Consider the following 14,851-nt stretch of genomic DNA (forward strand, 5'->3'; position numbering starts at 1 on the left):
TGGCTCAAAGGGCCGAATAGCCTACTCCTGCACCTATTGTCTATTGCCTATTGTTTCAAAGTAGCGAATACCGCATTTTGGTCACTGAGTTAATTTGCTAAATTGGAATACATGGGGTGTAGTTTCACATTGAGGGACTATTTGGGTCTCTGAATGGTGGGAAAGGAAGTAAAAAGGGCAGGTGTTGACCCTGAGCTTACAATCACCTGTTACTTTAACTTTCTCTCTAGCTCCCACTCTGACCTTTCTGCTTTCAGCCTCCTTCAGTGCTCCAAAAACACCCAGCATAAGAGCTCAAGCTCAATTTTACATTTTTAGCTAACTGCCTTCATTGTATTTCCCAGATCTGGCTGTGTCTTTCTGGTTCAATTTGTTTCTTTTTATTTCCTCTTTCTACCTCTAAGTGCTGACTTTTAAACTACCTGTTACCTTGATAACATTGTCCTGCATCCTATCACAGACCATCTCTCTCTGTGTTCTCCACCTCCCCAACTCCCCACTTCCCTGCAACTTAAAACATGCTTGCTTTCTCAGTTTTTTTCTCAATTTGGACTTAAAATGTTGGCTCGGGTTTTCTGATCATAGATGCAGCCTGCTTTACTGAATACTTCCAGCATCTCCTATATTTTTAGAATCTGCATTTTTTTTTGGTCAAGTTTTCCTTACTTCTTTATTTTCTCTTCTAATTGCTGCTTGTCATTTTCAAAATCAATTAATGAATCTTGTACCAACTTCAAATCCCCTTCAAGCTTCCTCTTAACTCTTTCCAGGTCCACACGAAGTTTTTTCTCTTGCTCCAGTGCACACTCAAGCTACAATAAACATGAAAAATCATCATGGTGATCTAGACAAAAATTAGATTATTAAAATGTATATGTTCAATGACACTGACGTCATCCACTTGCAGTTCCAATTTAGCTTTGGATTTGGTTAAAGAGTTGACTTTATCCTCTTCAGCCTGCAGATCATCTAAGATTTGCTGATGAACGTCTTGAAGGGCTTTCTTCTCCTTCGTTAATTTGACAATATTTTCATCAAGGGCGGACATTTCTTCTGTAAGATTCTTAACCTTTGGTTAAAAACCATTAACCATTAATTAAACATGCAGTTTTATCCATCAGATTCTACAGATTAAGTCATTTTGTTCCAATATAAATGAATACCTTGTTTTCAGTGGCATGCTTGTCCTTTTCTGCCTTAGCCAGTGTAATTTCCAAATCATCAATATCCTTCTTTAGAGCAGAGCATTCGTCTTCGAGTTTCTTCTTTGTGCTTGTTAACTCTGCATTAACTTCCTCTTCATCCTCCAATCTTTCATTGTATTCCTTCACCTTTGCTTCTAATTGAATTTTGCTTTTGATGAGCTGATCACACCTTTCTTCAGCATCAGCTAAGCCATCTGCCTCCTTTTGGGGATGAAAGGGATGCTTATTTTAGCCAACCAACACATTGCCAAAACATTCAAAACATTCAACACCTTCATGACTTGCTTTTTAAGACGCATATATATTTCAGAAATACATTTGCCTGAAGCATGACGTACTTTCTACATGTAAGATCATATGTTATACACCTGAGTCCAAGGAAGTTAAGTGCAAAATAAGTGGAGACCTTCAAGTGTTTATCTACGTTATTCGAGTTAAACCTTCTAAAACTGTGTAACTTATCAGAAAGGATACTCAGCCAACATCTATCCATTGGGGCCCTGGCTTTCAGGGTTAATCAAAGTCAAGTGGAAAATAATCAAGCTTTTAGTAAGATGTGAACACTCTGGATTCTGTATTACGAAAGACACTGTACTTACACATTATGACTCACATTGTACAGTAAAGCTTGCCATGAACCGTTTGGGATGCCAACACATCCCGAAGAAAGGAGGCCATACCTGTCAGAACCACTTCCTGCAATCCCAGAGTAAACTCCTACAACCACCATAGGGGAGGCCCCAGAACCTGAGATTATTTCACAGTCTCACCTGCCAAGCAGAATAATCCCCCTTGTCAGGAAAGGTGTCATACCACAAGAGAAAGTAAGCCTCCATAGCAATGTAATCTTTTGGCCTGAATGGGAAAATTAAAATTTATCACACTGTGGATGGCTTTTCTGTATTATATCTAGTACACTGCATATACACAGTATATATAGTATACTTATATGTCTATCAGCTGAGATGCATTCTGTATTGAATTGGATATTATAGCTAAGCAGGGAGAAGTGTGTATTTAATATTTCAGTAATATTTGACTAATATTGTAAATATATTGTTTGTTTAAGCATTCTTTTTCATTTAAATAATCCATTATGTTTATATGTACGTACATAAATAGCATACATCATCACCGTTCCATGTCATAAGTGCATGCTCCGTTTAAGGTAAAAAAGAAGTTAGACTCACATCCCGGATCTGTGTTTTTGCTTTTGATTAGATTTTATGTTTTGGAGTTACAAAACATAGCAGCTTGAGGAATTATTCTTCACCAGACTCCAGTACTCATTGCAAATGCACTTTGTTCAACATGAATGCAATGTTTCTAAGACAAATTATAGAAAGAATTAGACAAGCACATTTAAGTTGTCTTCGCTACTTACTGACTGAACTTGAAGCTGTAAATCGTTCTTTTCCTGAAGCAGTATAACCATTTTCTCTTCCAATTGCTTCCTTTGTTCTTCAGATTTGGTTAGTGCTTCTTTCGTCTTTTCAAACTCCGTTTTCATATTTGCCAATTCTTTTTCGGTTTCTGCACTCTTCAACAGAGGTTTGATCTTGAAGAAAAGTTTCATCCATGGCCAGTGTTTCACATTCATAAATGAGCGAATGTTGTACTGGATAGTGAAAATGGAGTCCCTATAGAATTATATTAAATGCTGTTACTTGTGTGGCCAAGGTGACAGTGCTAAATTATGTTATATTTCCATTTACCTTCTCTCTATCATGTTTCTAAATTCTACTCTCATTAGGTATCCTCGGCAAATGGCTTGTGTACGTGTGATGATTTGAGCTAATTTTTCATCCCTCATTTCTTCAAGAGCACCCAGGAGACCAGCCTTGAAAAATACCTTTAATGCAATTAAGGGAAAGTCAGCTTTGATATTCATCAGCCAGGGTCACTGTCCTTTCTACCATTTGGCATTGTTGATGCTTACCTTAGTATGGCCAAACTTATAATGTGAATGGTCCACATCAATGGAGATCAGCAGTTTCTCAGAAGCCTTTTTGCTGTCAATAAAATGTCCTTCTGGTATGGCACTGGCATTTAAGATTTTGTATCTATGGTTTCAAAAAATTGAGGACAATTAATTAATTATAGAATAAAAAGTATGTGGTAGATAGAGACTACTAATTGGTAGTAATTTTCTAATTTAGCAAGGAAGCCATCTTTGGTGATATTCCTACTTCTGTATCATCAGGTCATGGTCCACTGCAGATGACTGTGCATGTGGTTCAATTGGAGATCTCAGCAGTACCAAGGAAGAGATGCACAGTCACATCATCTTTCGTTTGAGACACCAAAAGATGATGAGATTAAGGAGGTGGAAGTGAAACATTCGATGGCATACTTGGATAAATAGAAAAGGATTTACCAAATATCTGATTCATGCAACCAACATCACCAAAGCAAATTATTTGAATATGTTTGTGACACGTTTCTTGGAAATAATGAATAAATGCATTTAAATGGCAATAAAATGCTTCGGGCATTTACTTTACCAGCAACTCACCACATTAATTTATGTCTTAACCTTTGTATATTAAATTGTTACCTTTGCTTAAAGTCACCGTACAGGATTCTGCTGGGGAATCCTTTTCTGCAGATTCGAATACCTTCCAACACACCATTGCACCTCAGCTGATGAATGACAAGATGGTTTTCAATTTCACCTGTGTAATAAGCGTTGTGTTAGTTGATTCAATACACATTTGCCAACAAGTAATATATAAATTACATGATTACCTGTCAACAAAAACAGAAAATACAAAAATAACTCATCAGGTTAGGTAGCATCTGTAACTATCCAGGAAAAATCTCACCTGGAGTCTTCGTTTCATTGGGAATGATGCATCGTACAAAATGCGGATGAGTGCTTCTTAGATTGGTCATCAGTTTATTTAGGTTTTCCTGTATTACACCCAAGAGGCGATTTTAGCACAAATAACCAGAAAGAACAAAAAATTGTTCTTATTAGAATGAGACAATGCATATAAGTATATTTTCTTAAATTTGCTCTATTATGCTAATTAAATATTGTTGATTGCTGAAGTATTAAAGTTCAAGATATACCCTGAAGAGTGCAGACACAGTTTGAAAAGAAGATCCTTTCCTCTTACCACCCTTCCTCGGGGCACCAGCATCTGTCAAACAATGTAAAAGTAAATGTTGATGCTGTCTTCCTTCTTGGCAAAAAATTTCATTGTTAAAATACTTTACCTTCAGTATCATAAGAAACAAAGAGAGCTGACAGAAGTTTAATTGAAGATTTCTGATACAAGCCAACAACAGTTTCATTCAGTGGGTTCTTGTTCTTTTCCAGCCAGCCATTAATGTTGTAGTCCACAATGCCAGCATAATGGACCAGTGAGAAGTGGGCTTCAGCCTTTCCTTTGGCAGGTTTGGGCTTCTGGAAGTTGGTTGACTTACCAAGATGCTGATCATACAGTTTATTCTTGAAGGTATGGTCTGTGGCCTTGGGGAACATACATTCTTCTTCAAGGATTGAGAATATTCCCATGGGCTAGAACATAAAAACACACTTGTGAACATTTTACTTCATCAATATTAAAGTTCTTTTCTGTTCCAACTGATATACCTTACCTTTTCAATGAGTTCAATGCAAGCAGCCAAATCCATTCCAAAGTCAATGAATTCCCATTCAATTCCTTCCTTCTTGTACTCCTCTTGTTCCAGAACAAACATGTGGTGGTTGAAGAACTGTTGCAGTTTCTCATTAGTGAAGTTAATGCACAGCTGTTCAAAGCTGTTGAACTGAAATTCATCAAATTTATTCATGAAACTTTGAAATCTCAGGAAAACAAAATGTACTCATTCAGAAAATAACATATCTGGACTCACATCAAAGATTTCAAAGCCTGCAATATCCAGCACACCAATGAAATACTGCCGGGACTGTTTTGTTTCTAATTGCTGGTTAATTCGTGTGACCATCCATGAAAACATCTTCTCATACACTGCTTTTGCCAGGGCTCCCACTGCGTTGATCACCTGAATCAGTCACAAAGAGCCTTAGAAACTGTAGCTGGATAAAACAAATTTCAAGAACAATAATGGAAGATTCAGTGCAACGTTTATTATGCCAGAATAACAGTTGTTACCTGTTGTACTGTTTGCCCTTTGGTCACAAACTCATGGCCAACTTTAACTCGTGGGAAGCACAAAGATTTTAACAAGTCTGCAGAATTCAATCCCATTAGGTAAGCAATTTTGTCAGCCACTGTTAGAAATAAAAATAAAGATTAAAAATAAAGAATAACTTTATTTGTCACATGTACATCAGAATATATATTGAAATGCATCATTTTGCATCAACAGAGCGAGGATGTGCTGGGGCCAGCATGTAGCTATCCCTGTGCTTCCCGTACCAACACAGCATAACATAATATGTTGTCCATCACTAAATAATGGATTAATTGTCACAGATATACTGTGCTCACACTGAGGCAAGTATTTCAAAAGGATAGATGGGGCTGGTAAGACTAGTGATACACCCTGCTTTATCTTTATAAATTTGAAGGTAAACAATCCATTTCTCTTTCAATTATTTCCAGCGTCAGTGGAAAGAGATTCTCAGCATCCAAATTTTCATAATATTTTACCATACCAGAGTGGAATAGCTGCCTCACAGCACCAGCAACTGTGACCACAGTGTTGTTTTTATGGAGTCTTCATATTCTCCCTGTGACAATGACAGTTTCATCTGGGTCTTTTTGTTTTCTCTCAAATGCCAAAGATGTCCAGGTTGGCCACTGTAAATTGTAGGTAAGAAGCAGAACGTAGGAGGAGTTAATGTGAATGTAGGAAGAATAGGCTACAGAGAAGGAATGGGATTGCTCTATAAGCTCCCGTGGTTCTGATGGGCAGAATAGTCGCTTATATCATAAGGAAGTACTTAAAATTTACACACCAAAATCATTGATTAATTTTTATTTATTTATTGAGATACAGTATGGAGTAAACCCTCCCAGCCCAGCAATCCCCCAATTTAACCCTAGCCTAATCACGGGATAATATACAATGACCAATTAACCTACTAACTGGTATGTCGTTAGAACATGGATGGAAACCGAAGCACCCAGTGGGGACCCACGCGGTCATGGGGAGAACGTGCAAGTTCCTTACAGGCAGCGGTGGGAATTGAATCTGTGTCACTGGTACTGTAAAGCATTGGGCTAACCACTATGCCATATTCTGCCCTTCCACTATCTTTTTTCTGCCATCTTCATTTAGATCATAGCTAATCTCTATGTTAGTTTCCTCCATTTCCTGTAACCATGGAAGTGCTGCATTTGATAAGAAGGCCACTTGGTTCACTAAGACCATGCCAGTACTCTACAAGAGCAATCCAGCTAATCTCATTCCCCATTTCTTTTCTCATGGTCTCACTTTGTATTTCTTCAAACATTTAATTAAAAGTGCTTTTAGAAAGCCACATTTTAATTTGCTTTGGCATTGTGCATTCCAGGCCATAATTATTTAGTGAAAAATCAAACTCCTTGCATCTCCTTAATCTTTTTTTTCCTAATCACCCTAATCTGGGTTCGTTGGCTTTCAATCTTTTTACCATTGGAAACAATCAAGTTTAATTGTCATTCACCAACAGTACACAGCATGTGTAGTTACGAGAGCACAGAAGCATGCAGTCAGAGTAACATAATATAGCCAAGTCCCTGAGTGGCATGGGCTGTATGTTAATGGTACGTGAGATGGTGTCGTGATCAGCTTGACTTCCACCACGTGAATACTGGGGCACAGCACGTATGGGAGGAGCCAGCCCCCAACCTGGCAGAGGTTCCAGTGCACCCACAGAGGGCTCTTCTCACTCTGGTGTCTCCTCTCCTGGGTGGTTGCAACAGGCAACACCGTGGCAGGAGGTCCTGGTCTGCACAGCAACTGAGGCAACACAGCTCCCCTGCCATTGGCCTCACTAATAAACCAGTGAGTCGGACTTGCAGTATTCTACATTACCAACGTCCAATTGGGTCTTGCAATCACAATAATCATTTGCACTCTTTGCTGGACTGTACTCCACCTCTGCACAACAACAGTATGCAGCAAATCCAGGTAACAACACAGTCCGCAACAAGTCCAGCTCCATCTATGTCAAACAACTTGCCAATGGGGTAGACCCACAGGACTCCATGTTCTTAATTTCCAGCAGTGTTTTGTAATTTTAAAAAAAGATCTAAAGGACAAACAATTACACCATAGGTTGGACCCAGAGAGGCCGCTGTGACTGTTCCCACCGCCATCTTGCCATAAGCATTTCCATCCACATCCATTTCTTTGATACAATTCCTGATCTATGTCGATTTATATTGTTCAGTCTCTGTGTGAACACTTCCATCAGATTTCTTCAAACTCTCGCTAAGAAGAGCAACCACAGTTTCTCCAGCTATCTATCTAATTAAGACCCCTCATCCTTTTAATGATTCTAATAAATCATTTTGCATCCTGATGAATCTGCTAACCTTCTAAAATTGCAGTGCACAGTACTCTAAGCCATATGAGTGCTCTATATCAAAAGTTGCAACATAGTTTCTGCTGTTGCGTGAATGAAGTCAACAGAGAAAAGAAATGGTAGATACAAAGCAGCTCTTCTTTATTCGACAAAACAAGGTACAGCAGGCTTCATATGGAGACACTTTCCCATCAAAAAGGTCTAGCTGGCTCAACGTGTGGCTCGATATTTTATGTGCCAAACATCAAAGGACAAATCCATATTTACAAAGTATGGATAATGCTTTCTTTGAACTACACACAACCTTCACACCTCCCCATTCGCATCCACACCACAGACATCCAAATTAATTTTAATCAGCATTGCCTGGTCTGGGACTCACTGTTTTTAGGAACACATTGTTCAGAGCTGCACTCCAAATTAAATCCACAATCCATATTCAGATGTGAAGACTGGCAGCCAAAGTCAATTGCTAAATGTATATGTCCTGAACCGAAAAATCACTCTAACAGATCCATGATTTAACACTACATCTGACTAATGATAAACATGAGAAGGTCTGCAGGCACTGGAAATCCAAAGTAACACAATCAGAATGCTGGAGGAACTCAGCAGTTTAGGCAGCATCTATGGAAATGAATAAACAGTTGATGTTTCGCGCCGAGACCCATGTTCAGGACTGAGAAGGAAGGGGGAAGATGCCAGAATAAAAAGGTGGGGGAAGGGGAAGAAGGCTTTCTGGAAGGTGATAGGTGAAGCCAGGTGGGTGGGAAAGGGCAAGGGCTGGGAAAGAAGGAATCTGATAGGAGAGGAGAGTGGACAATTGGAGAAAGGGAAGGAGATGGGGATCCGGGGGAAGTGAAAGGCAAGTGAGAAGAGTTAAAAGGTCAGAGAGGGGAATAGTAGGGGGGGGGGGTTGGAATTAGTTTACTGGAAGGAGAAATCAATATTCATGTCATCAGGGTGGGGGCTACCTAGATGGAATATAAGGGGTTGTTCCTCCACCCTGAGGGTGGCCTCATCTTGGCACAAGAGAAAGTCATGGACCGACACATCAGAATGGGAATGGGAATCTGAATTAAAATGTTTGGTCACCTCTAAATCCCACTTGTGGCAGATGATGATACATTGTTTTCACAGTATGGTCTACTAATATCAATTATTACACATCTTTGATTTCTCTTTTCCTACACTTCTCTAATATACCTTGTACATTTTTATGGCCTCAAAAGGTAGTGGATCGCCAAACAAAAGTCCATCAAGTTCAACTTCCAAGCTCTCAAATTACCTAACTGAAACATTTTCCATCTCTGTTTATGTGAGGTTGTTTTTCCTAACATGACCTTTGTGAATTAACTCTATGTTGACAGCAGGCCTAGGGGTAACTTGTTAGTGTTCATGAAATATTCAGAATCAACAGTATTTTCCAATTAGCTCATTCCTTTCATAATCAATTTGTAAGAGGCATTGTGCATGTTCCATTAATATAGGGTTGATACTGTGATTTTTGAAATCTCTTGCCTGAGCGATCTGAGCCAGCGTCTGTCCTGTGACTTAAATAAGAAATTCTGGAAACTTAAAGGTGAATGTTAAAATATTAAAAATGAAATGTTCATGAAACAGAAGCGTCCCTACGAGATTTTTCATAGAACTTCATTATTTTACCTTCAGTCCCGTCAGGTTCCGCCTGCTCTTCTCGTTGCTTCTGCTTGAACTTTAAGTTACCATGGTGCATTATTGCGCCCGTGAGTTTGTATATAGATGCTTTTTCCTCAGAAGTAAAGCCCAGGATATCAATAGCTTCCTGTGGAATTACAGAAATAATGTTTCTTTTTTTGCTATAACATCCTTAAATCAGTTATTTCATTGTTGCTTTTGTGTCTTAACTTACATCAGTAGCCATCAATTCCTCTTGATCATTGATACTAGGCACACTAATCTCACCCTGACTGATGAGTGGGAAGTCGTAGGGATTGTTGGTAATTAGCAACATTTCTGAAGTGAAAAAAAACAATAGATTTGTAAATTTGTTACAAATATCTTTTTTAGGAGATAATTATAAGTTTCCGACATGTTCCTCACAAATTCCAACAGATAACTTATCAACCCTCAACGATCATGCAAATTCTTATTCTGGAGTGTTGAGTTGATCATGTAGATATACTAAAATCTATTTAGGATTACCGATTAGTTCTGGCCTCTTGTTGGATGTAACCTGGTAGAAAATATGGTAACTTCTTTCAGCTTTCAACTGGAAGGTAACCCGTGACTTTTCCAGCAGATCTGTTGAGTACATTTATATTTGAGTGTTTCAGCTGCTTTGAACAATAAAATTCACTTCTGCAGTCCACAAATACAATATATGCATACGTACATGTTTCAATATCAGCAGATGCCAGCTTCCCTGTAGCTCCAAAGTGGATTCTGATGAATTTACCCTTGGTGTTAAGAGAAAATGTGTTTATACTGTAGGTCATGTTGTTTAATTTTGATATCCATATCTTAACAGTGTCCATTTAGCATCCAAATAAGTTTTATAAATATTGCTACAAATTGATATATCTTGAATATTGTCAATATATGTATAGATTATAATATTTTTCAAAAGCAGGTAACTTACAAATCGAGATGAGTTATCGTTTCTCACAGTCTTGGCATTTCCAAAGGCCTCAAGTAATGGATTAGCCTGGATGATTTGGTCTTCTAGTGTTCCCTAAAATTTGGGTGAGCACAAGCGAGAATATTCATCCAATATCATAAAAGCAGATTAAAGTAAATGTTTCAAGTTTAGAAGGCTGGGGAAATCTAAGCATTTAAGTAAACAAGGGAATTAATAAGGAAGCATGCACTGAACAAAGAGAAATCCAGAATTTGGCTAGCTTAAGAAGAAAATCAAGAAGCCCATTTATTAATCAAGAGGATATTGGGAATCAGGAATATACAATACTGTGCAAAAGTCTTAGGCACATATATTTGACAACCCGGAGTGGAGGGCAAATTTGTAAATCTCGTGGAAGCAAGGATGTTGGCAATGGTGAGACTGGAGTGCCATGGAGGAATGTGGGACAGGTGGCAGAGAAGGAGTGCCGGGGTGGAGGGGGGAAGGTGGAGGGGGGTGGTGAGGGTGCAGACACACCTAGCCCTGAGACATTAGGCAAGATCGTTTGATTCCAAACAATTGGTCTGGTGCTTCCTGCTCCCTCCCCACTCTCTTCCCCTTTTCCCAATCATGATTCCCCTCATCCTGCCACCTTCCTACTTCCAGTCCATAACAGAGACCCACATCAGAATCAGATTTATCATCACTCATAAATGTCATGAAGTTTTTTTGTGGCAGCAGTACAGTGCAATACGTGAAATTCCTACCATCCCATCCAAGTCTTAGGCACCCGAGCTATATATATCTGCCTAAGATTATTGCACAGTACTGTAGTCCTAATAGAAGATATATGCATTATCTACACTGCATTTTCTCAAAATTATGATGCATTTTTTATTCAAAGTGTCAAGGAGTATAGATCAAAGCTGGGCAAATGACACTGAACTATGATTAGATTGAATGGATTACTTGACCCTCAGATGTAAACAACAAATGCTGAAAATGCTCAGCTGGTCAGGCAGCATCTGTGCAAAGAGAAATTCAGTTGGTACTTCAGATTAATGATCTTGCATCAGATTGTAGCTGCTGAACCTTTTTCAGACTTCTTGCATCTGCAGTTTTTAAAATATAATTCCATTTACTTTTGCCCTTCTTCCTCTCTACACACCATACATAAGGTCTGACTTGATAATTACATGCAGTTTGATGTCTTTTTTCTTGATGGCATCACCACTGGCTGAAACTGACGCGAAGTACTGGATGACACGTTTTGTGTTCACAGTCTTCCCAGCACCAGATTCTCCACTTGGATGCAAAGCACACAAAGAACACAATTATTTATAAGCCAAGTAAATCATTTAAAATAAATAAGCTGTGGTTTGAAAATATAAAATAGTTTTTAAAGGTATTAATTCTTACGTGATCAGAATAGACTGGTTTTCACGATCTGGGAAATAACAATCATAATAAATTGATAAAAAAAAAAGTCAGAATGACACACAATTTTGTCTAAAGAACAAAAAGTAAATATTTAAAGTTTCTGTTATGTAAAGTCAGAAATTTCATTAAAGACTACGTTATTACCTGTTAACATGAACTGATAGGCGTTGTCAGAGATGGAAAAGACATGGGGAGGAGCCTCTTGACGTTTCTTTCCCCTGTAACCATTGACAACGGCAGGTTTGTACACAGGCAGCCACTTGTAGGGGTTTATAGTAACACAGAAAAGGCCAGAGTAGGTCTGTAAAACAAAATATATGTACTCATATTATTTGCTTGATTTTGATTTTCCATTAAAGTCATCATTCATAAACTCAAGCACACTTACATAGATCATCCAGGCTGAATAACGTTCTTTGAGGTTAAACAGAACAGATGCTTCGTTCAGGTGGGTTAACATGGCCATATCTTCGATTTTATCAAATTTTGGCGGATTCATTGAGAAGACTTGGTCATCTTTGACAGTTATTGTCTGCAAAGAAGAATGTAAAATCATGTCTGGCTAGATTAAAGTTTGATATTAAGTTTGATACACAAGAGATCAAAGACAGCAGCTACTCATGGACTGTGCAATGTTAGACATTATGTTAGAAAAAAACTAAAAGCAAAAGTCAACCGTAGCTTAAAGTTGTCTGGAGATTATAGGTAATCCAATTCCTTATGGAAAATCCTCAAATGCTGGAAATTGGAAATATGAACAGAAAATGCTCAGAACACTCAGCAAGTTAAGGTGAAAATCTTTTAAGTCGGAGATGCTTGTCACAATCTTTGACCTGAAAGGTCAAATGTTAATTGCACAGAATACACCCAACTTGCTGAGTGTGTGTGGAGTTCTGCTTTGCTTCTCCGTCTCATGCTCAGTGTCCTTCAAGATACCCAGGGTGTCACAGCGCCTGGTGGTAAACACAACAGAAACAGACCATTGCACATATAACTTGGATAAATAACCAAATGCATCATTTCCACTTTGGGCATAAATTGTATCCAAAGCTTCACCTTTTTGAAACTGTGCTCTCCAGCATTCTACTCAAAGTCAATACAGAAGGTAAATTGTTCTATGATTCAGTACAACTCTGCTGTACACCAGTGGTATTAACCAATACAAAAATACATCAAGTAGTTAAGAAAACAAACAAAAAGCAAATAAATAGAATATATAATAGACTAACAAAAACATCTCGAAGGTGAAATTAGAAATTATATGCAAACGTGCAACCTCACTTCATAGGCAAACAGGAACTAAATAGATTGATGAACAAATATGGTCCATTTGGCTTAAAAAATATTCTTCCTTGACTACTGTCAACATTCAGCAGCATTATATTGATGAGAAAGCTATTTTGGTGTCTCTTTTAAAAGGTGTAACATTAAAAAGAACTTTTATATTTTAACAATTAGTTGTTCAAAACCTGTTGAATGTTTGCTTCAACTTGAAATCTGTTTCTAGTGTGCTGTTCCTTAAAATACAGCATGGGGAAGGTGGAATTAACATGGGTCAAGGAAATACAGATAGAATTTAACATGGACAAGTACAAAGTGCTTTAGGATGTTAAACCAGGACAAGACTTACACAGAAAATGGTAGGACCCTGGAGAGTGTTGTAAAACAGAGTGTTCCAGGAGACAAATACATATAGTTTCCTGAAAGTGGTAGGCATGGTGGTGATACACCGCAGGCATTTGGCATACAGTACCTGCCTTCATCAGTGAAGGCACTGATTTTCAGAGTTGGAACATCATGTTATGCTTGTACAAGACATTGATAATGCCATATTTTATGCAGTTCTGGTCAATGAACTACAGGGAGTGTATTATTAAGCTAGAAAGGGTGCAGAAAAGATTCAAAAAGATAATACAGGACTGGAGGGCTTAGAAGATAACGTGAGACTAAATAGGATGGTTCTCTTTTCCCTGAAGTACTGGAAGCTGAGGGATAATGTTATAGAAGTTTATAAAATCATAAGGAACATAGATAAGGTGAATGCTTAATTCCACCACCCCCCCCCCCCCCGCCCCCGAGGAGAAGAGTCTAAAACTAGAGTGCATAGGTTTACGGTGAGGTGGGGGGGGGGGAGATTTAAAGGGTTCTCAAGGGCAACCTTTTCATACAGAGCGTGGTGGATATGTGGAACAGACCCTCAGGTATCAGAGGAAGTAGTAGAAGTGGGTGCAATTACAACATTTAAAAGACATTTGGGCAGGTGTATTTCCTGGTTCTGATTTTGGATCTTTGATCCGATAAATTAATTTTGTTTCTCTTTCTACAGATGCAGCCTGACCTGTTGAATGCTTCTAATACTTATTTTTGGTTTTATTTTTAGGTTTCTGACATCTGTGATTTTCCTCCTATGCTTCTGTGGTACCAAGTAAGTTTGTTAATTGTTGATCCGATTTATTTTAACTTACCTTTCTATTTCTTGTTTCCACAGTGACTTTGTCACCTTCCCTACTCTTAATTGTGGCTGGAATGTACACTTCCCTTGGGTCAGTGACATAACAGGCTGTTTTGGCATCAAATGGTTTATTCTGCGCTGCAATTCGCTCTTTCTCTGATTTCCGGAGAAAGGGAGCAACCTCCCCAAAAATAACCATATCTGCATCAGAACTCATGTTTGTGGTTTAACTGTGTGTGAAAAAAAAGAAAGAGCAAATCATCAATTTCAATTTACCCCTTTCTGAATGACCAACACATAACTATTTACAGTCAGATGAAGTGGGGTGGAAGTCAAGAGACTTAGACTGCTCTCATCTTGTTGCATGTCAAGGTTAGTCTTGCTAACAGCGGTAACCTCAAAGTCAAAATTCAGAATGAGTACAAAGGGGCTTAGCCTTGTACATTTTCTCATTTCCCATCCCTGCCCTTAACTGGTTACTGTCGGAAAGTACCTTGAATCCTGCATCACAGAAGGGGGAATATGATGAATTTCAGTGAGCCTCCATACAGAATTGAGTGCTGTATTTTAAAAAGGATGTGGAGGCACAGCTGACAGTACAGAGAAAATTTTGAAAGGAAAGCACCTGAAAGGTGCAAGTGTGGAAATCAGGAAGGATAAAGACAAAC

General features: G+C 38.5%; 1 protein-coding gene across 1 annotated transcript in view; it reads right to left on the reverse strand.

Annotated features, from left to right (window-relative positions):
• The window catches only part of LOC140187023 (uncharacterized), a 93,849-nt gene extending 79,449 nt beyond the window's left edge, over positions 1-14,400 (reverse strand). The window contains 23 exon segments of the mRNA XM_072241883.1: positions 667-812; positions 893-1,069; positions 1,164-1,406; positions 2,590-2,845; positions 2,921-3,057; positions 3,145-3,268; positions 3,763-3,880; positions 4,031-4,118; positions 4,281-4,353; positions 4,421-4,731; positions 4,812-4,982; positions 5,070-5,219; positions 5,330-5,448; positions 9,358-9,496; positions 9,584-9,687; positions 9,877-9,975; positions 10,067-10,130; positions 10,313-10,405; positions 11,488-11,596; positions 11,711-11,738; positions 11,876-12,032; positions 12,120-12,263; positions 14,197-14,400. Coding sequence (XP_072097984.1) covers positions 667-812; positions 893-1,069; positions 1,164-1,406; positions 2,590-2,845; positions 2,921-3,057; positions 3,145-3,268; positions 3,763-3,880; positions 4,031-4,118; positions 4,281-4,353; positions 4,421-4,731; positions 4,812-4,982; positions 5,070-5,219; positions 5,330-5,448; positions 9,358-9,496; positions 9,584-9,687; positions 9,877-9,975; positions 10,067-10,130; positions 10,313-10,405; positions 11,488-11,596; positions 11,711-11,738; positions 11,876-12,032; positions 12,120-12,263; positions 14,197-14,400 — 3,254 coding nt within the window.
• Between the last annotated feature and the right edge of the window lie 451 nt (positions 14,401-14,851).

This window comes from Mobula birostris, chromosome 24 (assembly GCF_030028105.1).
Source record: "Mobula birostris isolate sMobBir1 chromosome 24, sMobBir1.hap1, whole genome shotgun sequence".
Classification (NCBI taxonomy): Eukaryota; Metazoa; Chordata; class Chondrichthyes; order Myliobatiformes; family Myliobatidae; genus Mobula; species Mobula birostris.